The sequence below is a fragment of the Mustela erminea genome, chromosome 1 (genome assembly GCF_009829155.1).
Source record: "Mustela erminea isolate mMusErm1 chromosome 1, mMusErm1.Pri, whole genome shotgun sequence".
In the NCBI taxonomy this organism is placed as follows: Eukaryota; Metazoa; Chordata; class Mammalia; order Carnivora; family Mustelidae; genus Mustela; species Mustela erminea.
In genome coordinates this window covers 135251123-135277737 of record NC_045614.1, presented here as the reverse complement: position 1 = coordinate 135277737, position 26615 = coordinate 135251123, and the positions used below count along the sequence as shown (strand labels likewise).

General features: G+C 35.1%; 1 protein-coding gene across 8 annotated transcripts in view; it reads right to left on the bottom strand.

Annotated features, from left to right (window-relative positions):
- Positions 1–26384, bottom strand: part of IFT80 (intraflagellar transport 80) — a 108077-nt gene extending 81693 nt beyond the window's left edge. For 2 of the 8 annotated variants that reach the window (XM_032342760.1, XM_032342815.1), the window contains exons 1-6: positions 26336–26380; positions 19916–20000; positions 17024–17106; positions 14223–14444; positions 5267–5377; positions 3710–3778 (exon numbers count right to left, since the gene is read on the bottom strand). In XM_032342760.1, the coding sequence (XP_032198651.1) occupies positions 3710–3778; positions 5267–5377; positions 14223–14444; positions 17024–17060 (439 nt within the window). In that variant the 5' untranslated portion in view covers positions 17061–17106; positions 19916–20000; positions 26336–26380. Of the gene's footprint in view, positions 1–3709; positions 3779–5266; positions 5378–14222; positions 14445–17023; positions 17107–18278; positions 18314–19809; positions 19879–19915; positions 20001–22885; positions 24282–26335 lie in introns of those variants that run through there. The other 6 variants (XM_032342771.1, XM_032342790.1, XM_032342801.1 and 3 more) reach the window with 6 other exon arrangements.
- Between the last annotated feature and the right edge of the window lie 231 nt (positions 26385–26615).

Here is a 26615-nt window from a genome sequence, read left to right as displayed (position 1 = left end):
AGCCTCATATAGCCTGCCCTTTGGCCCAAAGGGTCTGCTCCTATATTCCTAATTTCCCTACCTTATGCTGTTCTGCCTCTAAGCCTTTGACCACCTAACTTCCTCCACAGCTCCACTCCATTGCTAACAGGCCCATTTCCTTCCCTACTTTCTTTATCTTTTAAAGCTCAATCAAAAGATATTCCAAGGGCACCTGGGTGGCTCAGTCAGTTGAGTATCCACCTCTTGGTTTCAGCTCAGGTCATGATCTGAGAGTTCTGAGATCAAGCCCCCCATATCAGGATCTGCACTAGACATGGAGTTCACTTAAGATTCATTCTCTCTTTTCCCATACCCCTCTCTTAAAAAAAAAAAAAATATATATATATATATATATATATATTCTGATATTTGCCAGGAAGCCTTTCTGATACTTCCTTTCCCTCCAAAGCAATAATCTCTGCTTTCCTATCCTCTCACAGCACCTTTGTAATAACAAAAACATCCTGCCTATGCTACAGTTATTTATATTTCCAGTTCACTTCCTTTACTAAATTCATTATTTAGTTCCATTTTTCTATGTTCCAGGTTCCATTTTTGTCATTCCATCCTTCCATTTGAATATAATGTGGGGGAAATGTCCTCAAAGGTTTGCAGTATTACTCTATTCCAATTTTAGCCTATAATTAAAATATACAAAGCTTAATTATAATTATCCCTGGCCCATACACTATTTTTCTCTAATGAGGAAAAATAACTCCTCATAAGTACCAGTAGGAATTGTTTTTAAACTAAGTCAAATTAAAAAAAAAATTTAAAAACTTGGGATTAATGCTTTTTCTGTATTAGAGGAGAAGGTGATGACCATGACTTCTATCTATATATCCATCCCCAATCATTAAGAAATGAATTAAGGGTATGCCTGGGTGGCTCAGTCAACTAAGTGTCCAACTCTTGGTTTCAGCTCAGGTCATGATCTCATGGGATGTGAGAGAGAGTCCTATGACAGGCTCCACCCTCAGCAGAGTCTGCTTAAAGATTCTCTCCCTCTCCCCCACCATGTGAATGTGCGCTCTCTAAAATAAATAAATAAATGTTTAAAAATAAATAAATAAAATATCTATTTCTAAAAAAAAGAAATGAATTCAGGAAATTTTTTCTATTCATCAAAAATAAATGCAACTAATATAAACATGTAGTAAAAATCACCAGGATGTTTTCAACATTGTTTACTGAATTCCAAGTGTTACAATAACTCAGGCTTATGTTATTTCATTTTTTTGCCAAAATTTACAGTTTTTCCCCCTAAAAGAGGCAGAAGTCCCCTTCCCCACCTATTTTGGCCTCCTTATTTGAGCCTTTAGCATCCAGCTATCAGTAGTTCATAATCACCATCAAAAATTATAGCCTTTAACAAATCAAATAAACCTTATAAATAACCAGAGATTTTTCCTTCAGGGTTAATATCATCATAACTTAATTTTTCCAATGTTTTTCCCCAGAGATGAAACAGGAAAAGCCTATGCCTTATTAGGAAAGCATGGGTGGCACCAACAATCAAAAACCTAAAAATCAGATGCATAGTTCTTTAGTAAATCTGTAATTCTTAATCCAAAGATATCTGATTATCTTGAAATATCAACAGGTTAACTAAAATATGAAAATCTATATAATTTAATTTTGCTCACTAATCTCATACTTAATATAAACCTCAAGTGAGGAGAATAAGTAAGATTCAAATGAGATAAAAATGATAAGCCCTTTCAGTCATTTGATGTTGAGAAAATTACAGCTATTTGGAATGTGAATGGAAAATATCATTACATGATGTGATGAAGACATAATAAAATTACCTTTATCATAGACCTAATCAGTATTTTAACTTTCTAAGGGAATTTATTTACCCATCTATTTGGAAGGAAGGAAAAAAAAAAATTAAAAAGAGTACCACCCATCCCTCTCTAAAATAAACATCATACACAAAAACTAACTCAAAATGGATTATAGACCTAAATGTAAACACTGAAACTATAAAACTCGTGGAAGAAAATAAAAGTCTAAATCTTCGTGAATTTGGATTAGGCAATGGTTTCTTAGATATGATACCAAAAGCAGAAGCAATCAGAGAAAAAAATGGATAAACTGAATCTCATCAACATTTTTGCTACTACCAAGTGTTTATGGTTACCTAGATAAGTACTACCCAGTATTTATGGTTACCCTTCGCTAAAATTTGGTTAATGGATAGCTAAAGAAATGTAACTATTTTAACACTATCTTAAGAGTAAACATGACTTAAAAAATGAAATCTGGGGGTGCCTAGGTGGCTCAGTCGGTTAGTGTCTGCCTTCAGCTCAGGTCATGATCCCGGGGTCCTGGGATGGAGCCCCACACTGGGCTCCCTGTCTCTCTCTCTGCCAAATAAATTTTAAAAAATCATTAAAAAAATTTTTTTAAATGAAATCTGGAAATTTTTGGAAGTCAGTTACCAGAGATGCTTCACAATATAACTTGATTATATAATTCTCGAGAATAGTCTGCCATCTTTGAAGGCCAGCTGATATATTTTCAGTTAAACATGAAAACCGCTTTACTATTCCTACATAAAAATCTAATTAGTAAAATAGATCTGCTATACACACACAAAAAATTGTATGTAACCTAAATCTCAACAGGAATGACCACTGAATTGACTTTATGGGCACTTCCTCCCAATTAACATGGAAAACTGAAATGCTTCTCTAAGCAGTTGCAGTTTACCATGTTTTGGACCATCAGAGTATCTGCTCCCCTCCAGTAGTTTAGATATCAAACATACAATACAATTTATTTTTTTTATTTTGTTAGTCACCATACAGTACATCATTAGTTCTTGGTGTAGTACAGTTTAGAAAGGATGGTAATATTATGAAGTTATTAGGACTTTTTAAGTAGGGAGTTACTCCTAATATTTCTAATACTATTATTTACTTAACTAGACAGTCAATCCTATTCCAAATAGTATATGCTCATAAGGATTCAGAATTATTTAAAAAAAAATCATCAGCCTTTAACTGCATTTATACAGACTCACTAAAAAAGAAAAAGGCCTTGAGTGTTTCTTATATTTCTTGGCTCAAATAATACAGTTACCATGGTTTATCAGGCAACATGGAAAGTAAGAAGAAAAAGTATAAATAGAAATGAGAGGTGCGCCTGAGTGGCTCAGTTGTTAAGAGTCTGCATTTGGCTCAGGTCACGATCCCAGTGTCCTGGGCTCCAGTCCCGCACTGGGCTCCCTACTTGGTGGAACTCTGCTTCTCCCTCTCCCACTCCCACTTATCCTGCTTGCATTCCCTCTTTCGCTATGTCTCTTTCTGTCAAATAAATAAATAAAATCTTAAAAAAAGAAAAAGAAAAAGAAATAAGAGACTTCAGGGTGCTGGGTGCCTCAGTTGGTTAAGCATTCAACTCTTGATTTCAGCTTAGGTCATGATCTCCGGGACATGAGATCAAGTCATGCGTTGAGTTCCCCACTCAGTGGAATCTGCTTGAGAATCTCTCTTCCCCCGGCACACCCCTCCCCACTCATGTGCATTCTCTCACTCACTCTCAAATAAATAAATAAAATCTTAAAAAAATAATAATAATAAGAGATTTCAGGCTTTGAAACTTACCTAAATCAGTCTTAGGAACTATAATGGTCTTTAAAAGGAACTATTAATATATCTTAATTGATTAATATACATACCTTGCTGAGCTAAAGTTGATCTCAGCATCCCAGTCTTTGACCAGATTTTTATTTGTCCATCTTCTCCAACTATAAAGAGAAAAATAATTGATATTTTTATCTATAGGAAATAAATTTAAACATTAAGTTTGCATAGAAAAATCAATATATCTACATTAATACATATTTAAAATTCAGACACAATTTATTCATTAAATAACAGTGTTTCATAACTATAAAATTTAAATTGAAATTACTTTGAAAAAATTTTATCAGATTCTCCTAACTTCCATGTCAAAAAGTTTTATTTTTTCCTTTAATCTTAGGAGATTTGTCAGTATATTATTCAACTAATGCTTTCACTTTCACTGAAATCTTCATCCTAGAATTCAAAGAAAAGTGCTTTCATTGCAATAAGAAGAGTTACAGGCAAATTTCAGTGAGCTGGGGACTGAATTGAGTGATGTAGTAGACTTTTCTTTTGAACAACTTGCTTAAAAGAAGAAAGAAAGAAAATTCTCTAGAGAGAATCATTTGTTAAAGGCAGAATTTTTATTCCATTTCTTCTCAATTTTCAAGATGGATGACATCTGGACATATTTATATGCTGAAAAAGAAACCACTGGAAAAGGACAAGTTAAAAAAATAGGCAGGAGAGGAAACAATGCACTGAACAAAGCCCTACAGAAAGTCCAGAGGATAGGTTGGTGGTTTGATTACATATCCGAAAACTTTTTGTTATTCCTCCTTTTGATAGGTGGAACTTAATTTCTCTTCTTTGGGCTACATTTAGTGACTTGCTTCTAATAGGATATGGTAGAAATGATGGAGTATGACTTTCAAGGGTGAGTCATAAAATATATTATACCTATCATTTTTCTCTCTCAGATCACTCCCTTATGAAGAAGCCTGCAATTATGTTGTTAGACCATTCAAGCAGCCCTATGGAGAAGCCCTTTTAAGAACCAAGGCCTCCTGCTAAGGAGAAGAGAACTAAGATCTCTTGCCAAGAGCATATGAGTGAGCCATCTTGGAAGCAGAACCTCCAACCCCAATCAAGTCAAGTCTTCACACAACTGCAGCCCTATCCAACTCAGTCTTGAGTCTGAGACAGAACCACCCAGCTAAATTAAATTGTTCCCTGATTTACAGAAACTATAAGATAATACATGTTTATTATCTTAAGCCATTACCTTTTGGGGTAATTTTTAGACATCATTAGCTAGCTAATAGCATAGATGAAGATGAGAATGCTTATGAGAATAGGGCAGGAAATGGGAGAGTGAAAGAATGGGGGTAAAGTTCAATTAAATATTTTGAATTTTAACATGTTAAAGAATTACAACTTTTATTTACCCCATAAGTGACCATTTCAAAATCCTTGATAAAAATATTGTCTGTAAGTCATATATGAAATCTAATAAAATGACATTCTGAATCATAACATTTCTAGAAGCCTGCTGTGCCAATTATTTGCTCTTGGACAATGAAAAACACTATTACTAAAGAAAATATCCTGATTCTGTGAAAATTTTTCTTTAAACATCATTTATAACATCATTTTTGCAGACAACGTACCTGTAACTAATGCTGTTCCTTCATAATTCCATCTTCCTGCAAGAACTGCTCCACAGTGAGCTTCTACACTTTTTTCCACTCTTCCTAACTTAGAAATCAGATGAAATTTACCTAAAAGAAATTAAACTTGAGAAATCTATTTGAATTTACTCAATCAATAAATATCTCTTAAACAGGTACCTTCTCCTAGACTAGTTAGCACAGTGCTAGGCACTGGAGACATAAGGACAAATAATATTCCTACTCAAATAATTGTTCCTGCTCCCAAAGAAAAAACAAATCTATTGGAAAATAGGCACAAAAACAAAATTATAAAACACTGAAACAAGTGATATAAAAGAAGTATTATACGATGCTATGATAGATGAGAGGGACAATAGAACTCCACTGGGATATGGTCAAAGGGGGCCAAAAGAAATGTCAAGAAAACCTTCTAATTAAGCAGAGTTTTGTGGCCTTACTTTTTTTTTTTTTTTTTTTACTTTTTGCAGGCTATAGAAAAGCTTGAAAAGGTATAGAAGACAGGAACCAGGACAGTCAAAAAACCAGGACAGTTTATTAAAAAATAAACTGAAGCAGGGGCACTGGTGTGGCTCAGTCTGTTAAGTATCTGACTCTTGTTTTCAGCTCAGGTCATGATCTCAGGGCAGTAAGATCCGGCTCCATGTTGGGCATGGAGTCTGTTAAGATTCTCTCTCTCTTCCTCTCCTTCCCAGCTCTCTCATTAAAAAACATATAAAAAATAAAATATACATATATTTTTTTCTCCTTCCCTCTGCTCCTCCCCTCTTCTCTCTCTAAGATAAAAAATTAAAATAAATAAATAAATAAACTGAGGTCTGACAAAAAATTTTAAGAGTTTGAGCAAAAATCTTCCAAATGGGTTGCACTAAACCAAAAGTGGTAAAGTATGTTTCACCAGCAGGAGCTGAGGCAGAGACTTTTATAGAGCAAAGGTAGAAACAAAGTGAGGAAATTATTGATTGGCTATAGCCTATGGCTTAGTTGGCTGTTTGTGACTGGTTATCCTTAGGTTTTAATTTCAAAACCTTGACGTGTTTACAGACAGATTTTGGTTTGCTCATGCTGGCCAAAAGCATGGAGCCACCTCTGTTTAATGGCCTTGTTGTTTACTTAATTTAACAATCGATAATTCCAAATTTTAAAATACTTGCCTCATACGATTTTACACTGTGCCAGGCACTAGCTAGACAGAAAGGAGCAGGCTACCAGATTGCTATTCTCAAAAAGTTCACACATATATAGGTAAAAAGCACAACTTTTTAAACTTACAACTTTAAAGTACCTAAGAAATATCAAGGGGACAAATCAACGGTGCAAAGAATAAAGTATTACAGAAAGCTGAGAAAAAGGGGTGCCCACGTGGCTCCATCAGTGCCTTCAACTTGGGTCATGATCTCAGAATCTTCCGAATGAACCCCGCATGGGGCTCCCTGCTCAGCGGGGAGCCTGCTTCTCCCTCTGCCTGCTACTCCCCCTGCTTGTGCTCTCTCTTGCTGATAAATAAATAAATATCTTTTTTTTAAAAAAGCTGAGAGAAGATCATGAAATAATGTGGGTTTGAATAATCATAAAATCTAGTAATACATAGCTCATAATAATTAAGTACAGTAAAATTAGAAATTTCCCACAAATCAATCTATCATCAGTCATCTATCTTACAGTAAAAAAAATCCATGTGGCTAATCAAATTTTCGCGTCATAGAATTTATTTTGAATACACTTTTAACTGAAGGCTTTTCCAGACTGTCATAATATTAACAATTTACTAAAAATATATCTAAGTCAGGGGCACCTCGGTGGCTCAGTAGGTTAAGTGTTTGCCTCCGTCTCAGGTGATGATTCCGGGGTCCTTCGATCAAGGCCCATGATGGGCTCTCTGCTCAGTGTGGGGGCATATGCTTCTGGCTTTGCCTCTCTCTGCTCATGCTCTCTCTCTCAAATAAATGAATAAAATCTTAAAATAAATAACTATATATCTATATATCTAAGTCAGATGCTTGAGATGGCTTTAAGACATTTCTCTGGGAAACTCTAATACAGATGGCTTTGAAACATTTAACACCTAGCACCCTGTGGTTACTTCACTAACCATCTACCCCTTCTTACCAACAAAGTAATTCCGTCTTTTTTACACTGTGAGCATTATTTGCAGCTCTGTTACAGCATTTTTTTACTGGGCTATGATCTCTTTAAGGGCAGGGGGCCACGTCTTACATATTTTTATTTGCAGTAGTGCTTTTACATAATCAGCACTTGTTAAATTTGACCAACTAGGTAACCATCTCCTAACTTGAAAAAAAAAAAAAAAAAGAAAAGAAATAAAAGACTACGCTGACATTCTTTTTTTTTTTTTCTCATTCCATCTAATAGCTTTCTTTTCTCACCATTCATTTTTTAGGCCTAAAAAAAGCTACCCTTTTCCTTCATCTAACTACCCACCAGCAGCAACTATTTTTCCCCATACCTTGCCTTTTAACTTTTTATTTATTGCTAGGTCATTTTTGAATGTAATAAAATTACTTTAAATTCAACTGTTATAATTCTCTTCATTAAACTAACTTGAAATTAACTGGGATATGCTTTTTTTAATCAGTTGCTTTACAGAGAAAAGGTAAGGGGGAAAAAATCTCAAGAGGAAACTGTAAAGATGATATACAGTAAGTGGAAAGCTAATCCTGTGGTCATTGTTTACTTTATTGAGATCTGTTCTCACTAAATGTTAGCACATTGCCTAACACAGAATATCCATGTAATAAACATAATTACATATAATTGCATATATAATATATTATGATATATATTATATTGCATATTATATATCACAATATATATTGCATATAAACTGTTGCATCTAATGCATGAATCCATCACCAAAGAGATTAACCAAATATCTCTCAAACCAGAAATGAAGGATCCAGACATTTCCTTTCAATCTATTCTGTATTTGAGAAATTTTATGTATTTAGATTATTGATATTTCTTATCCTAAAATACCTAATACTGATTTTCTGACAAGTGCTAAAATTATTCTTGCTTCCTATGACCTCACATAGAAAGATATATACTGGGACAAACTAGGGTCAGCTCTTTGCATAGATTTGGTACTCAATAAATCTTTGGCCTTTGTATTTTGTCTGATTAGAGATTATAAGAATAGCACACCCATAATAAACCAAAAATATAAAACTATATATATATATATATAAAATATTTTTATTTTTTTATTTAAAAAAAAAAACAATTTTTAAGTAGGATCCACAGCCAATGCGGAGCTTGAACCCAGCACCCTGAGATCAATAGTCACAAGCTCTACTGACTGAGCCAGTCAGGTGCCCCCACATCACAAATATTTTTAAGCCCATAATTATCCATTTAACTATTTTCTTTCTTCTCTCCAAATTTTCTATAATCTTTTCAAAATGCAAGACCCAAATGCAGATCAATTTATTTCTAATTATTTGCTATGGCTGGGGTAGAGAAGAGAATATAGTCAATATGGTTATATTAATTATTAATTTATTGAACAAAAAAGCAGATGTGGATATTTAATTCCTAAGGTGAAAAATTAACCTTTTGCTCATTTAAAAAAAAAAAAGACTTTTTAAAAAGAGGGATATGTTATAAAAGAGGAAAAGAACAGAGGAAACATTAAAATTATATAAAACACATTTCTTAAAGTTAGAAATGCCTTAGCAGATGTCCGTGGAAACATGAAAGAACCTAGAATAGGGTGTTAGGAAAAAGGACACACGAGCACTTTTGCAGACTGCTTAATAGCAGAAATGATTTGGCAGATGGTTGCAAAAAGCCAGAGATCTATAACCAACTACCAACTTATGATAAAAGAAATGAACACACAAATTCTTTTTAAAGTGGGATTTTAAAATAGACATATTAAGAAAATAAAAGAACTATTTTAAGCTATCTAATGCAATGTATTTAAAAAATCATCTTTTAGTAAATATAATTTAAGGAGTATTTAACAGTTTTACAGAAGATTATATACCAGAAATCCCGTAATGCATTTTACATAATTCAATTATTTTTTAAATGTAAATCTTTTAATACATTGTCAAATATCTTTTCTAAAAAGTAGTGTACAGCTGCATGAAATATTCAAAAAGCAGTAATGTTGGAGAGAATTATTGGTAAGACAAAACACTTGGCAAAAGTCTGCCTTATATATTTAAGGACCTACCACCAGATCTCAGGGATCTCTTTTGGAATGTTACCACTACACAGGAGAGGGAGGGGGTATGATGAAAAAACACTGGAAGAGAAAGAAGAACTCCAAAACTGCAACCTTTCTCTGCCAACACTGGGGGAGAAAAATCAAGAGGAGAAAGTTGGTGGCAACTAGAAAAAAGAAACTCCTGGGCAGTAAATTAAATTTTGAAGAAAAAAAAATTTTTTAATTGGGTTAACATCATACAAAATGAAAAAGTCCTAGAGATCTGCTGTACAAATATTGTGCTTATAGTTAACAATACCACACTGTATATTTAAAAACTTGTTAACGGGGCAGATCACATGTTACATATTTTTTTAACCAGAGTAGTATTAAGTATTGGGTTAACAAATAATATAGCTCTGATACATAAAATAACTTCAAATGTTTATCTGACAGAAAAGCCCTTGACTACCTCCCATTGACAGCTACTTTCTTCTTTGTTGAACATTTCTTTTTCATTTATGGATGCTTTTTCTATCTTATCCTTCCATTTCTTTTCTTCAATCTATCACACTTTTCCCTCTTTTACAAGCCCCGATACTCCTCATCCTACCTTAAAAGAAAATATTCAACTATTCTGCTTTGGTTCTCACATTTCCCACATCTAGCTGTGACATGTAATGTTATTTGTTTTATTAATAGAGTGAACCTAAAAATAATATTGAACATTATAGTTTCCTCTGAAGAGTCATAATATATTTATACTTATAGATTTATATAAATCTCACAAATTTATCTTTTAAGTTACATTTTTACATTAAAATATTTTCCCTCAAGGAAAGTATTTTATCTAAAACCAATTTGAAATAGAGACTCAAGCAAATATTTTTTAGTTGAGTGTAATTAAATGATCTTAATTCAGAGAGACACTCAGACAACAAAAATTATCAAGATTAATTATGTTTATTGTCCATATTCGTCAGATAGAAAGTTAATTTTTATATACTACTGAGTTTAAAAAGGAAAATGCAAATAAAATATATGGTATATCACCCTCTGTGTAATACAAAAGGTGAAATGAGAAAATATGCATGTATCTGTTTACTTTGCCAAAAGAAACACAGGAAGGATAAACCAGAACCAAAGAGATTGTTTATCTACAGGGAGTAAACAGAAATAAGGTGTATAGGATTGGGTGGGTAGGAATAGTGACATTGCTCTGAGTATGCTTTTTTTTTTTTTTAAAGATTTTATTTATTCATTTGAGAAAGAGAGACCCAGAGAGAAAGAGAGCATGAGCAGTGGAGACAGGCAGAGGCTGAGGGAGAAGCAGACTCCCTGCTGAGCTGTGAGCCCAGTGTGGGGCTCGATCCCAGAACCTTGGGATCAGGATCTGAGCCTAAGGCAGATACTTAACCATCTGAGCCAGCCAGGCGCCCCTGAGTATGCTTTTTAAATATAGTTTTGTCTTTGTATTTTGTCTATGGTTTTCAATATAATTTTGTCTTTAATATAGTTTTGTCATGTTACTATTTTACATATTCAGAAGATAAATCAACAAGGATGGGAGACAATGGAAACCTTAAGTAGAAAACACAAATAACACATTTAACTGTGAATAACATAACAGTTAAGGAAGGGGAAATGCAAGTAACTATTGAACACAGGACTTTAACTCCATATATTCAGTATAAAGATCAAAACAAAAGTAAACAAATATTAAACTCTAGTTTTTTGCAGTAGTATAGATAAGTCATTCTGAAACAACTTACTTTGTACTGCAGAATTGAGCAAGTGAGCAAATATATTTGAGAATAATAGGAGCCAGGCTCACTCACTGTTTCCAAATATGGAAAAAAGAAAGACTGGAATGAACCAACTGTGATGTTGAATTGGTGGCATCAGAATGAACTCATGATTTTTAGTATGGAAAGGAAGGAAGGAGAAGTGGAAGAAAGAAAAGGAAAGAAAAGAAAACAAAGGGAAGGACAGGAGAAAGAGAAAATCTTTAATATACATTTATATTCCATTTCTTAGCTCTCTGAAAGGACCTTGAAGCAAACACACCTCATTGAAATGAGCTTGCTAGCATTCTCATATTGTTTTTAAAATACCAGAAAGCACCAAGAAAAGAAGAGATGTCCTTGGAGAAATGGATAATTTGGGGGGCTGGATTGGGAAAGCGCAAGATAAGACTGAAACATCTTGTGCCAGCAAAGCAGTGCTCAAAAAATGATGAGGAAACATTATCCCACCCACCCACCCCCAAAAATTCATAGAAGCTGGCTTAATGGGACTCCACTAGACAAAGCTGGGACAATTTTCACAACAAAATAAAAAAATTACAGAAATAAAATAAAGAACCTATGAGTCTAATCTGACGTAAGTAAACAAATAAATGGGTAGGAAAAGACGGGCTTTTCCATGCAGCAGAATACCAACTAATCAATATGGAAGGAATTATGGAATTAAAAAAAATCACCATTTGGCAACCATGTGAATAATAAATGATTCAGCCGAATATCAACAATAGATGCTAAAATAGTAGGTGGAATTTTAATGAGGAAGAGAATATTTTTACATAGCCTGAAAGTATCTGTTCACAAATTATTTATTAAAAGGTAAAAATAGTAACTTCACAGTGGATTACTTTAGTGAATACAAGCTTTCAAAGTAATCAAAGTTAAAAAAAAAAAAAAGTAATCAAAGTTAACATCACCAATAATGGATCAAACCAGCATCGTGAACATTGCAATCTGATGCCCTAACTACTGCTGCTAAAAACTGTGTACACTGAATCTAATTATAAGAAAATATCATACAAACACAAATTGAGGGACATTCTATAAAGAAAAAACAGATCTGTATTCTTCAAACCTATTAAGATCATAAAAGAAAGACTGAGGAAACTATATTAAAGGAGGTTAGAGAGATATGACAAAAGCAGTGTGTTATTCTGTACCAGAAAAAAACAAATTTCTATAAAAGATGTTATTAGGGCCCTTGTTAAAATTTGAATATTAACTGTATATTCAATTTAACATCAATGTTAAATTTCCTGATTTTGACCAATGTACTGTGATTATGTAACAGAAAATCCTCACCCTCGAGAAGTGCACTGAAGTATTTTATGGTAAAAGGGGCATGTTGCATGTCTATAAAATGATCCTTAAATACTTAGGGGAAAAAAAGTATGTGTGTCTGTGTATGTGCGTGTATATGTATAGTGAAGTGGGGGAGAGAGAGGGAGAAAGCCAATGATAAAATATATGGGACAAAATGTTAACAGGAAATGAATTTGGATAAAGGATACGCAGGAGTTTTTTCTACAATTCTTACAACCTTTCTGCAAATGTGAAATTATATCAAAATTAAATTTTTTTTTTTTAAGTCAACCCTTCATTTTAATATCTGAGGTAAGCCAAATTCTAGCAGTGGTTCAGAGTCAATCTTCTAAGTCCAATTACTTTCACACAACATCTCATTTAATCAAGATACAGAAAATAAGGTTAAAAAAAAAAATCCTAAATTCTGTCTGTAAAAGAAGTGAAATCTGATTTGATACTTTGTCATAACATCCCTTCCCTATTCTTGTTACAAAAGCCCTCTTCTCTTTCTCTTTACTTTTCCATAGTAGCCTGAGGCCAGTTGTGTTCAGTCAATCAGTGTCCTATTCCCATGACTACAGTGATTCTTTCATTAGCACAGGACATAAGTTTCCTCAGGATTCTCCTGCAACTTGTCTGCAAGAGATACTGAGGAAGCACTCTCTGCTGACACTTCTTCTCTATGGATGGGCCTTGAGCTACTGGCTGCCATCATGCTCACCTTGTAGGGAGAACCCATCTAAGAGATGATGAGAACAGGGGCCTAATTGCAGCTGTGCTTGAAGATCCACCCCTAGAGTTAGGTGAACCAAAAAACTCCATCTGTGCATAAGTTAGTCAAATAAGTTTCCATTACTTTTGATGAATGTATTTTAAATTGACAAAGTAGGTAAAGTGTAATACAGACAAAAGCAGTTCAAGTTATTTCAATGAAAATAAAAACATTTCCTCAGTAAGTAGAAAAATCGTGCTTTTTACTCACCAGTAATAAAGCTACAGTCAAATTAAACAAAACTCCAACTCTGTTGAGTGGAAACTAACATGTAACAGAAAATAAACACAATATTAGGGGCGACTGGGTGGCTAAGTTGCTTAAGCGTTTGCCTTGGGCTTAGGTTGTGATCCTGGGGTCTTGGGATTGAGTCCCACATTGGGCTCCCTGCTCACCGTGGAGTCTGCTTCTCCCACTACCCTTCCCCCTCTGCTCATGATCTCTCACTCTCTCTTTCAAATAAATAAATAAAAATTTTTTTAAAAAGAAAAGAAAGATAATATTAAATAGCTTATTAAATGTTGCATTGTGCCCATATTTTTTGTGTGTGTCCATATTTTTTTAGTGTGGTTATATTATAAAGTTAAATTCAAAACCAAAACTGATAACAGCTTAACAACTATTTTCAGTGAGATCACAGAAAAAGTAAAGCTGAAAGCTCAGATCAAATCCCATGATATACCAGCTTTACTTTCTCCCATGACGACAGTTTTATAGCCTATACACAAACAAATGACTACAAAGAATATGGATTAAATGTGTAGACAGAGGTATGCAGATCTACAAATATCAGCTCTGTAAAACAACTAAAAGTGTAAGTCACACTACTAATATGTTCTTTTAAATACAAAGATAAGCATACAACATTTATTAAAAACTTACCATCAGAACTTGTGAGGACAAAGCTTTCTGCTTGAGTTTGTTTCTTTATGCCTAAACTTTTTGGAAACCAGTGAAGATCTATTGGGTAAATATCATCAGGAAGCTTTACTATTTGACTTGTTTCACTGGTTAACAAGTTCCACTTCACTATCTGGTGATCATCACTACATGAATACAGTTCTTCAGCCGTAGTCCAGCCCACACAGCTTACTAATTCTTGATGTATCACCATGTTAAGGAGACACACAAAAACCTTAAATCATAATAAAATAATTTGCAGATGCAGATTATAGGAAAAAGATAAGATAGAGTAAAATGTTTCAAGTTTCTAAATACATTTTCATTTCATGACTTGCATCTATCAAGACAATTGCAAGAAGAATGGAAAGCAAGAATCCACATGCCAAAAGAGGAAAAAAGGAAAGATCTGACATGAAAAATTTTAAATTTTGTTACAAAAGATTCCATAAATAAGGCCAGAAGATACACAAAGACATTTAAAGATCAAAAGGTAAGAAAGGATATACACTAAACTGCTGGGGGACAGGTGAGAATAATGAATTGTAATTTTCAAATCTATAGAGATCTATATCATATTAGAAGAAATATGTATTATTTTGATAAGTTAAAAAAATCAAGTGTTAAAAGAAGACCAAAATCTAACAGGAAAATACCTGCTTAAATTACATATTATAATAACAATTTACCTAGAAAAAAACCTACAGCCTACCTGCCAAAATAAAATCTTACCAAACTTTTTGACATTAAACCCAGGAAACAATTCAATTATAATTTACTGCACCTACATGATGCATAGCACTGGATAAGATATGAACCCTAAAATTCCTACTTTATTTAACCCATTTTTTCGGCCTCTGATTTATTAGGAGGATTTCTATAAATTGAGGTGCTCAAGGAGCCCTCTGTTCCTCCATCAGAACAGGCTGCTTACCCTAGCAGAACTGTGTATATAGAGAAGGCATTTCAGTTTGTCATTTAAGAGAAACCTTTCTCTTTCATATATCTGGCTATCTGTATTACCAGATCGTTCCTAGTTGGGTTGTTTTCTTGCTATTTTTGTATAATCCTTTTACTTCCTCCTCTTCTCACTAGTGCTTTTTATTGGCTTTTCTGAACAATCAATAAACTCCAAGGAAAAAGAAACAATGTGCTATAATTATTCTGGAATGTTCTAAGATTTAATATTTCAAAATGACAGAGTAAGCAAATAACCAAAAGGTAAAAGAGAAATTATAGCAAGAACTTTAGAGTCTTCAAAAACAGATAACAAAGTAGCATTGGAATATTCAATATATAATCTAAACAAAAGGACCTGGATATCACGAGACCATTACTGAAAAAATTGTTCCAATATAATTGCTATGGTCTAAATAATGTTAGGTAAAACGTAACATTAGGAAGGGAGAATGTTAGATAAAACCAAGAAAGGAAGAAAATACACAAAAACAGCACACCATTCCGAAACAAAAACATTAAGTTTATCCTTGTATAAATTGCTGTAAGTGCACAACAGATGTGTGTGATAGATCTTCAGCCTAACAGGTCAACTAAGAATATGGGAGAAATGAGGGGACTGACAGATTAAGAAAGTTTAAAAAACTGTTATACTTCAACTTGAAAAGGTAAAAGCAAACTACAGACATAGTCAAAATCTATAAGACTGTATATGGCATGAACTCTTTTTTTTTTTTTTAAAGATTTTATTTATTTATTTGACAGACAAAGATCACAAGTAGGCAGAGAGGCAGGCAGAGAGAGAGGAGGAAGCAGGCTCCCTGCTGAGCAGAGAGCCCGATGCGGGGCTCAATCCCAGGACCCCAAGATCATGACCTTGAGCCGAAGGCAGCGGCTTAACCACTGAGCCACCCAGGCGCCCCGGCATGAACTCTTGAGAGAACACTTTGAAAAGACAGTAAAAAAGATTTAAGGAGAAATCAAAGGAATTCTATTTTACTCAATAGGTTAAATAAGCAGGATAGTATAAATTTTAAAAATTTGATCAAATATCTAAACAGTGCTTTGCTATCTCTGATGAAGGACCACATTTTTCTCTATTTCCAACCTGTATAAGATAAAATAAAAATTAATTATTAGAAAAATGATCTTATATTTGGGTGTTATGACAATGTCAAATTGCTGTAAGAATCTACCTCTTACTTTCTAATTTCTGTACTTATCCTTTCACAGACCTGTAATAGTCTACAGTTGATTCTTACAGAAGCACTAATCTAAATAACTAAGGATGAAGGTAGAGAGATCTGTCATATCCTCCTGATACATAATTGGGTATTCCTGCTAACACAATATAGAGTCATGCATTTGAGAAAATATTTATAATCACGACCTTCCCACATGAAATAATAAAGGTCTCACTGCTCAGATTTCCCTGGCTTAAGCTCCACTTTACCATGAGTATGAAGAAACAGAGCAAAACTCAGTGAAAACATACTAAATCACAATAGCAAAGAAGTTACTTGGTTAAAAAAAAAAAGCCACTCTTTAGGATCCTACTAGACTAAACAAAAACTGTGTTTTACGCACTTAAGCTCAGTACTTAAACAGAGTAAAAAAAAAAGTCAGTAAGAATTTGAAAGTAAGATTTAGAGCAAATAGTTTGCTTTGGAAAATTACCTGCAGCACATGATCTCAAATATTTCAAAAACAATTTAGCTAAATTACCATTAAAAGAATAAAAAAATCCACTCTATAACTAGAATACAAAATAGGAAACTTTTAACAATAGATGATCACAATAAGGTTTATAAGTATCAAAAGGATATGTTTTGGTTCTTTTAAAAGAGATATCTTCAGTCTCATGTCTCCACTTTCAGCAAAATTTTAAAATGCAATTTGATTGTATTCACTGTAAAATAAAAGTTGAGGGAAAATATAAAATCTGTATTAAAAACAAACACATGTACACAAAAAATAAAAGCAAACAAAACATTTTAGCACTCTAAGGACACCAAAACACCTTTAATACTGTTGGCATCAAATACATGGAAAGAAGAAGAAAACTAGTCAGCATGCTAATCCTGCCAAGGAGTGACTGGAAGCTTTGGGTGGGACTCCAGAGGTCCTCTACAGCCTGCCTGAACATTATACAAGTACAGACCACCACAAATTCTGAGCAGGTAAATAATTTCCAAAAGCTGTCCTAGGGCCAAATCAAGACTCTATAAACTGGGAACCCCTTAATGGCAGATCATTATTGGTCCTATTGAATGGTATATTGCAATAAATTCTCAAGGTCTAATCAAGGGATCAAGGCCTTAGTTTTAATGGCTTCAATTCTGGAGCCCACATGTGACTATGATGACATCATCAGTCTGAGGTTTATATTCTGTTGGAGATAGATACACTGACCAACAGTTATGGTTGTCACAGTAGCAATGAGAAAAATACATGAGTTATTTAAGAAAGAGGTAATAAATCTCTTATAAAAGTTATATAAAAATTGCAATGATAATTTGCCAAATAAAAATATAGAAAAAGAATAATACTCCCCCAAATAACCTTGTCATCACAAGAAAAAAATCAAATGGAATTTCCTCAAAAAATTAAAAATAGAACTACCCTACAATCCAGAAACACCCTACTGGATATCTACCCAAAGAATACAAAAACACTAATTCAAAAGGAAATATGTACCACTGTGTTCATTGTACCATTATTTACAATAGCCAAATTATGGAAGCAGCCCAAGTGTAAATTGACAGATGGATAAAGAAGAGGCGGTGTATGTGTGTATGTGTGCATATAATGAAGTATTAATCATCCATAAAAAAGAATGAATTCTTGCCATTTGCAACAACATGGATGGAACTACACAGTATTATGCTAAGTGAAGTAAGTCAGAGAAAGACAGGTGCCATATGATCTCAACTCATATGTGGAACTTAAGAAACAAAGCAAACAAAGGGGAAAAAAGAGACAGACCAAGAAACAGATTCTTAACTATAAAGAACAAACTGGTGATTATGAGGGGCGGGGTTGTGTTTGAAACTGGTGATGAGGATTAAAGAGTACACTTACCGTGTACAGAATTGCTGAATCACTGTATTGTATATCTGAAATTAACATAACCCTGTATGTTAACTATACTGGAATGAAAATAAGAAACTTAAAAATATATATATATAAATTGGAACACCTGGTGGTTCAGTCAGTTAAGCACCCTTTTTTTTTTTTTTTTTTTTTAAGACTTAATGTATTTGAGAGCGAGAGAAAGCACAAGAAGAGGGAGAGTCAGAGAGAAGCAGACTCTCCGCTGAGCAGGGAGTCCAATGTGGGACTTGATTCCAGGACTCCAGGATCAGGACCTGAGCCTAAGGCATTTGCTTAACCAACTGAACCACCCAGGCGCCCCAGAATCTGACTCTGGATTTCAGCTCAGGTAATGATCTCAGGGTCCTGAGATCCAGCTCCAGGTGGATCTCCAAGCTCAGTGGGGAATCTGCTTGAGATTCTCTCCTTTACCCTCTGCCCCTTCCCTCTCTGAAACTCCCCTACCACTCATGCATGTACACATGCTCGCTCTCTCTCTCTCTCTAAAATAAATAAATAAATAAAATTTATTTAAATTTTTTAATTTATTTAAATTTTTAAATTTTTAAATTTTATTTAAATTACTCTTAGGCACCAGGGGGTTCAGCTGGTTAGCAGCAATTTTTTTTTTTTAAAGTTTATTTATTTATTTGACAGACAGAAATCACAAGTAGGCAGAGAGGCAGGCAGAGAGAGAGGAGGAAGCAGGCTCCCGGTTGAGCAGAGAGCAAGATGTGGGACTTGATCCCATGACCCTGAGATCATGACCCAAGCTGAAGGCAGAGGCTTAACCCACTGAGCCACCCAGGCGCCCCTGCAGCCAATTCTTGATTTTGGTTCAGATCATGATCTCAGGGTCCTGGGATTGAGCCTAGGGTCAGGCTCCCCACTCAGTGGAAGTCTGCTTATCTCCCCTCCCTCTGCTCACTCTCTCGCAAGTAAATAAAGAAATCTTTTAAAATTTTTTTTAAAAATAAATTACTCATATATATAACTCATATATTTATTTATATAAACAAGAAAATTGCTAAATTGTCTAAACCTAATTTATAGTTACAGAATTCTGAGTAATATCACTAACTTAAAAAGAAAAAAAAAATGAAAGTGTAATTAAAGGAAAAAATATCTCTTTGCCCAGTAGAAAATTACTGCTAACTACATCAAAGGAGCTGCTGAGTACAGATAAGTATTCAGTGGACCTCCCTTAGATAATTTCTCATTCTCCCAAACCCAAGAAGACTTTTAGATTAGCAAAGTGCTAAACACAGCTGTATTTCAAAGCACCTTTTTCACTTATTCTGCTCATTAATTTGTTAGATTGAGTGGGGGTGGGGACTGTTAAAACCACAGGAAAAAATCTTAAGATTTATGGTCAACCAACATGCAACTAGGGTCAGAAACAATTCTTTTCCAGTTAGTTCATTTAGGGAGATTTCTGTCCTTCTTCAAAAGTATGAATCTATGTATAGTAGCCAGAGCAAGAATATGCTCTCTCTGAGGCACACCTTCCAGGGCTTACTTTTTCGTCTTTGGGAGCACCTTCAGCACCTTTCTCAAAACTCCTTCCTCCTTTCCATCAGAACTTCTCCTAATTATAGGGGAGGAAAAAGAGCAAAAGTACTTACAAAATCCTGCTTTTTTTCCACAATGATTCAAATTTACCAAGCTTATAAGGATTTTAAAACAATAAAGGCAGACAAATTGGTGCTTCTGGAAATGAAAACACAATAGATAAGAAAATACATGTAAAATCTGAATATACAATTGCAATCAGAAACTTAAAAGATCTTTGGCAAAGGCATGAGGTATCCTACATCAAAATACCTCAAATTGTTGAAAACCATGATAATTAGGAATAATTCCTCACCAAAGAAATTATAATCCCATGTAAATAGTAAAGGCAGTATGGTTTTGATAAGAAAGGTATCTGCAACTATTCAGAAACCTGGTGCCAAGGAATCAGAGCAAGGCATTCCAACACTGGGAAGATTCTCCCTTGCTCAGAAAGATATTCTGTCCTATTTAGCTGAGATCATCTGCATGAAGGATATGTGCATTCTAATATGAGACTGGATAGTAGAGTAAGGGAAAAGAAGAATTAGAGCATTGCCAATTTGAGGAAGTACAAAGCTTCCTGAGAACTGCATTGAGGCATTTTTTCCACCCAAAGCCACGGTCATCAAGGCTGATCAGTCAGTAGTATTTGGGGAGAGGGAGTGGCTGAGGTGGGGAGATAATAGTAAGAAAATCTCCACAGTATAGCTAACTTGATCTACTCTGCAATTTTATATGAGAAAATGATGAGAGCAACTATGCCTTTACCCCTAAAAATCACTGATAAGCTGTTTTTGGTCCAGTATAGGTCAACATTTGTGGGGCTTAAGAAGAAAAAATGTAAGGGACTCCTGGGTGGCTCAGTTGGTTAAACATCTGCCCTCACCTCGGGTCATGATCCCAGAGTCCTGGGATCAAGTCCCGCATTGGGCTCCTTGCTCAGCTGGGAGCCTGCTTCTCCCTCTCTCTCTGCCTGCCACTCTCCCTGCTTGTGCTCTTTCTCTCTGTCAAATAAACAAATAAAATCTTAAAAAAAAAAAAAAACTAAACTAAAATTCAGATTGGAGTTTTAAGTTTTATTTTATTATGTGTCAATTATATCAGATTTTGAGAGAGAAGTAGACATTGGTAATGATAAGGTCAGTTAAGATTGTGAAAGTGCGGGGCGCCTGAGTGGCTCGGTGGGTTAAGCCTCTGCCTTCAGCTCAGGTCATGATCTCAGGGCCCTGGGATCAAGCCCCACATTGGGCTCTCTGCTTGGCAGGGAGCTTGCTTCCCCCAGTCTCTCTCTGCCTGCCTCTCTGCCTACTTGTGGTCTTGGTCTCTCTCTCTCTCTCTCTCTGTCAAATAAATAAATAAAATATTTAAAAAGAAAAAAAAAAAAAAAAGACTGTAAAAGTGGGTATATGAAGCCAAGGAGCTAAGAGGCCAGGGAATGGAGTGGAATGATTTGTGGATATTAAATCACTGAGAATAATGACAATAATAGTAGTAGAGGATAAAGACAGCTAGGTGCTCAAATATTCATTGAATGAGGAAAAACTGCAGAGATCTGCAACTGACTACAAAAAGGATAGAGAATGGTTTAATCTGGTAGGACTTGTTTAAAGGGACTAGAGATATATAAAGAGAAAGAGAAAAAGAAGCCATCGTCTAGATACATCAGTGAGAAATAAGGCCTTTTGACACATGGGATCCTGGGAGGCAAACAGCCTCTACTTGAAGGGGTCATGGGGAAAGCAATTTCCTTAGGAAACAACAAGACTTAAGTTAGACTACCAAGGTAAAGGGATCATTCAGAGTAAAGGCTGAGAATGCAGATTTGGCCAATAACATACTGTGAGTTCCAAAAGGTAGAATGGTAGGATTTATGGGGAGGAGTTAAGAGTTTGGGACAGATAGTAGAAAATGGTAGAAATGGCAGGCTGTCCTCCAATATTCATTCATCCCTCCTTCTGTGATAAAAAAATCTGAATTTTTGCTGTACACTGGCCACCTAGAATAAAACTATGTTTCCCAGCTGCCCTCAAAACTAGATGTGGCCACACAGGGCATTAACAATTCTGAAACCCATGTGGAGATGGTACATCATCATCAACCTAGTGGCCCAATCTGGAATTTACATTCTGTGGTTAACCACAACAGCAATACGAAAAGTAAATGAGTTTCCTAAGGAAGCCATTTTATTAACTCTTAGAAAAGTTTTATAAATCACAACATAATTGACAAATAAAACTTGAAAAATAAGAGTAACACTCTCATTGCTATGTCATCAAGGCCATGTATACAACAGTAACAAGATAGAAAGAGCCAAGATTCCTGACCTTGTGGAGAGTCCTATCAGTTTTTACCACCTTTTCAGTGACAGATAATAAAGTTTTATCATGTGTAAATTACCATCATCAACAGATAAGCCCAGTAACGAACTAATATAGGGAATTAAGAGTCTTGAATGTGGAGATTGAGGTAAACATAGATATAAGGTATGCTGGAATAGTCCCAGTGGTCTCACAAGGGAGGGTGGATAATCAATTTAAATTGCAGCCATCTTCCTGGAACTGGTCTCTACAGTAGTTAGCAGTGTTGATGCACTTTTGTAAGGGAGGAAGAGGCAATCTTCCTAAGAGAACATGGAACTCTGCGGGATTCCTTTTCAATCTACTGGGGTGTTAGGCTTTACTTCATTGGGCAGGTTAGGAAGGGAAAGGAACTGCAGAGTTATAGAGGGAATAAATTTCACCAACTTCTTGTCCTAATTTTCCCAGCCTTAAACTGTGGGCTCCGTTTTTGTACCTCCTCTATATTTACACTACTGACATGGTGGTATCACCCAGTTTCATGGTTTAATATAAATTCAAACATATTGACTGCATAGTGACAATTTCCAATTTCATATCTCCAGTTCAGACCTCTCCACTGAACCTGATTTTATATCTAACTGATTATTTAACAACTTATCTGAATGTCTAACAAACATCTCAAACTTGAGATCCAGATGAAACCGCTGATCATTCCTCTAACCGCTCCTCTCACAGCCTTACCAATCTCAGTAAATGGTAATTCCTTTCTTGTGGTTGCACAGGCCTAGAATTAGAATTAGAATTATTACTGACTCTTCTCTCACATCCCAACTCCAACTTTTAAAAATCAAAACTTTTACACTCTATCTTCAGAGTATCTGATTTTTGCCACCCCCACTGTTATGACCCCAGTTTAAGGTGCTATCATTTGTTGGCTTGGATATTATAGCCTCTTAATTGGCCTCTAACCCTTCATCATCTATACTTACCACAGCAGCCAAAGTGACTGTTTTAAAATAGATCATAGCACTTCTTTGCTCAAAATATTACAATGACTTCCTATCTCACTCAAAGTTAAAGTTCTTGCAACAGTGTTCAAAGCTTTTCTTAATCTGAACTCCTCTACTGTAATGGTTAATTTTATGTGTCAACCTGGCTATACAACAGTGCCCAATTATTTGGGCTAATCTAAATGTTGCTTAAATGTATTTTTTAGAAGTGATTAACATTTATAATCAGTCGACTTAGAGTAAAGCAGATTTCCCTACATAATGTGAGTGGCCTCCATCTAATCAGCTGAAGGCCTTATGACGAAAGACCACTAGTTCCTCAAGAAGGAATTCTGCCTCCAGACTGCAACACAGAAATTTTGCCCAAGTTTCTATTTTTTGGACTCAAGACTACAACATCAACTCTTCTTTCTCTGGAGAGCCCTAATATATCCTAATATTCTCTGACCCTACCTGATTCTTCTCTCTCTCTTCACTCAAACTGCTCCAAACACAAAAACCTCTACCTTTTCTAACATACTAAGAATGCTCCTGCCTCAGGGCCTTTGAACTTGTATTCTTTGACTGAAGTCCCTGCCCCCAGGTAGCTGCCTGGCTTACTCCTTTTCCTTCCTTTATATCTCTCCCCCCAAATCACCTTCTCAGTGAAGCCTTCCCTGTACAACCTATTTAAGGCCAACTGCCATACTATGAATTTTACTTACCGTTCCCTTTCTAAAATGTAAGCTTCCTAAGTGCAAGAACTTTTGTCTATTTTGTTCATTCCTATATTCTCTGCATCTAGAACCATCCTTGCATGCTCTAAAACGGAATCAGCAGCATAGGTCATAAGGGTAGAAGTTAAAATTATATAACTGTACATATTAAGCTATTTAAGTGTAGAGATTAAAGGATGAAATAGAATAGTAACTATAAAGGCCTTTTTATCTAGGGTAAACTCCAGTATATTTGGGGACAAAAAAGAAGTAATCAGTGGAGAGGGATAGATTGGCAATAGTATAGAAGCAGAAAATAACTAAGACAACACAGTCATCTATGAAGTCACTGGATCAAGGGCACTGATAAACATATAAATTAACAGTTCACAGAAACATAAGTACAGATGGTAGGTGGGCAATCAAAAACATGAAACAATGCTTAGCCTCAATTATAATTAAAGAAATGAAAACTAAAACAACTAGATACCATTTTTGTGTTATCAGAGTGGTTAAACGCAAAATACTCAGAGCCTAGTGTTGGCATATGGAGAAACAGAAATGCAACGCATACATTACTGAAGAGCAGGTAAATTACTGCTAATGGTCATTTATTCTGTTCTCTACCCCAAACATTTGACTGGTTTTCCTATACTTGGGTAATCCCCTATCTTACGAGTCCTTTTCTCATTATAAGAAACATTATTTCCTTTCTAGCCTTCCTTATAGCTAGACAGAGGTAAGTACCCTAGGCTCTGCCAATCTGACACCATCTGTGCTAAACTTTGTTAGAAGCTACAATTCAATGGAAGTATTGTATAAGAAATCTAGCCTGGGAAGAATCGCTAGTCATAAGAATTTATCACATACATATAAACGTACATCAAGACATATATGCAACTGCATACACCTGTTTATTACAGAACTCTGTATACTTCTATCAAAAACTAAGTTTAAATGTTCATCATGGATTACACACTCAGCTTGTGGATATATGTGTTTATAATGTGAAAATGAATTAGAACCAAGAAACTGGAATTCAGAACTAATTTTGAGAATTTGACTTACTATTATGCTAACTGAAATAATCCAGTTAGCATCCAAAAGGACAAATATTGTATATTCGACTTATATGAAGTACTACAGTAGTCAAATTCATAAAGACAGAAAGTAGAGTGGTGGTTGCCAGGGGCTGGTGGCAGGAAGGAGGAAGAAAGGGGAGTTATTCTCTAATGGCTATGGAGTTTCAGTTCTGCAAGACGAAAAGAGTTCTGTGGATAGATGGAGATGATAGTATAACAATATTAATGTACTTAATGCCACTGAACTATACACTTAAAAATGGTTAAATGGTTTACAAAAAAAGAAATAAAAGAATTAGATTTAAGAATTAAAACTAAGAGGGACACCTGGTTGGCTCAGTAAGTTGATCATCTAACTCTTGATTTTGGCTCAAGTCGTGATCTTAGGGTCATGAAATGGGAGCTGGAGCTAGTTTCTGGGCTTAGAGCAGCGTCTGCTTGATACTATCTCCATCTCCATCGCCCTTTGTTCCCCCGCCCCCGTTTGCACTCTCTTTCTCTCTCTCAAACAAATAAATACACAACCAAAAAAATCTTATTTAGAAAAAGAATTAAAATTAAGAGGTAGAAGCACTAACAAGATGAGAAAAATTTTAGGCAGGAAAGAGGGAAGGTATAACATCAATTTATAGATAAGAAATAGCAGATAAGCCTCAGGAGTGAACAAGAATGTGAAGAATAGATAACTCACAAGAGCTAAATCATAAGTACATTTATACCAAGTTCTGGGTTATCTGCATACTGGCTAGCCCTTGGGTATTGATATTAAAATGAATGGTTTGCTTATGACTATCCAAGGCCCTATTTTTAAAAGTGCAACTTTTATGTACAGTTTTCTAAATTGATAGTTCTGATCAGATTCCTGTGATTCTTTCCCAGGAGAGTACAGAGAGAGAGAGAGGAAGGCAGATCTTTTTACCCAGGTTGCCCTGTCATAAAATCACTTGCAGACTAGAGGTAGGATCTCTTGCACGTCAGAGAAGAGCGAGGCAGGCACCATTTCCAGAGACAGATTCAGAGACATAATAAGCAAAGAAAATAGGCTTGCAAATGGCCAGACAGTTCAATTACTGAAGATCTTTAACCCCCATCCCATTCCAATGCCTCTATGCATTTACTAAAGTATATGTATATACTGTGGTATTTACATTTCCCTGCAGTTCTAGCCATGATTATGTCTAGATATTGCCAACCACACTTTTAATATTATTCTTGTTTGCTGTATCTGTAAACCTTTTACAGTATGGCCTAATAAATTCTAGTCAGTAAACCATGAGATTCTCAAATCTCAAATACGTAGTCATGTTTAATTCATCCTTTTAATTCATCAGCTGGCATAAAAGAATCACATTCAACAATATGCCAGAGTGCTGTGCAACTACCTAGAAAATGAGATGGGAGTACCTGGGTGGGTCAGTGGGTTAAGCAGCTGCCTCTGCCTCAGGTCATGATTGCCAGGGTCCTGGGATGAAGTCCCGCATTGGGCTCGCTGCTCAGAGGGGTGCCTGCTTCTCTTCTCTCTGCTTGCCGTTAACCCTGCTTGTGCTCTGTCAAATAAACAAGTTTTTTTTAAATAAATAAAAATTTAAAATGAGGTGAATCTGTGTGTGTTGAATCCGTATGTACTCATATAGAAAGAGGTGTATAATGCTAAATGACAAAAGCAAAGTTCATGGCAGTATAA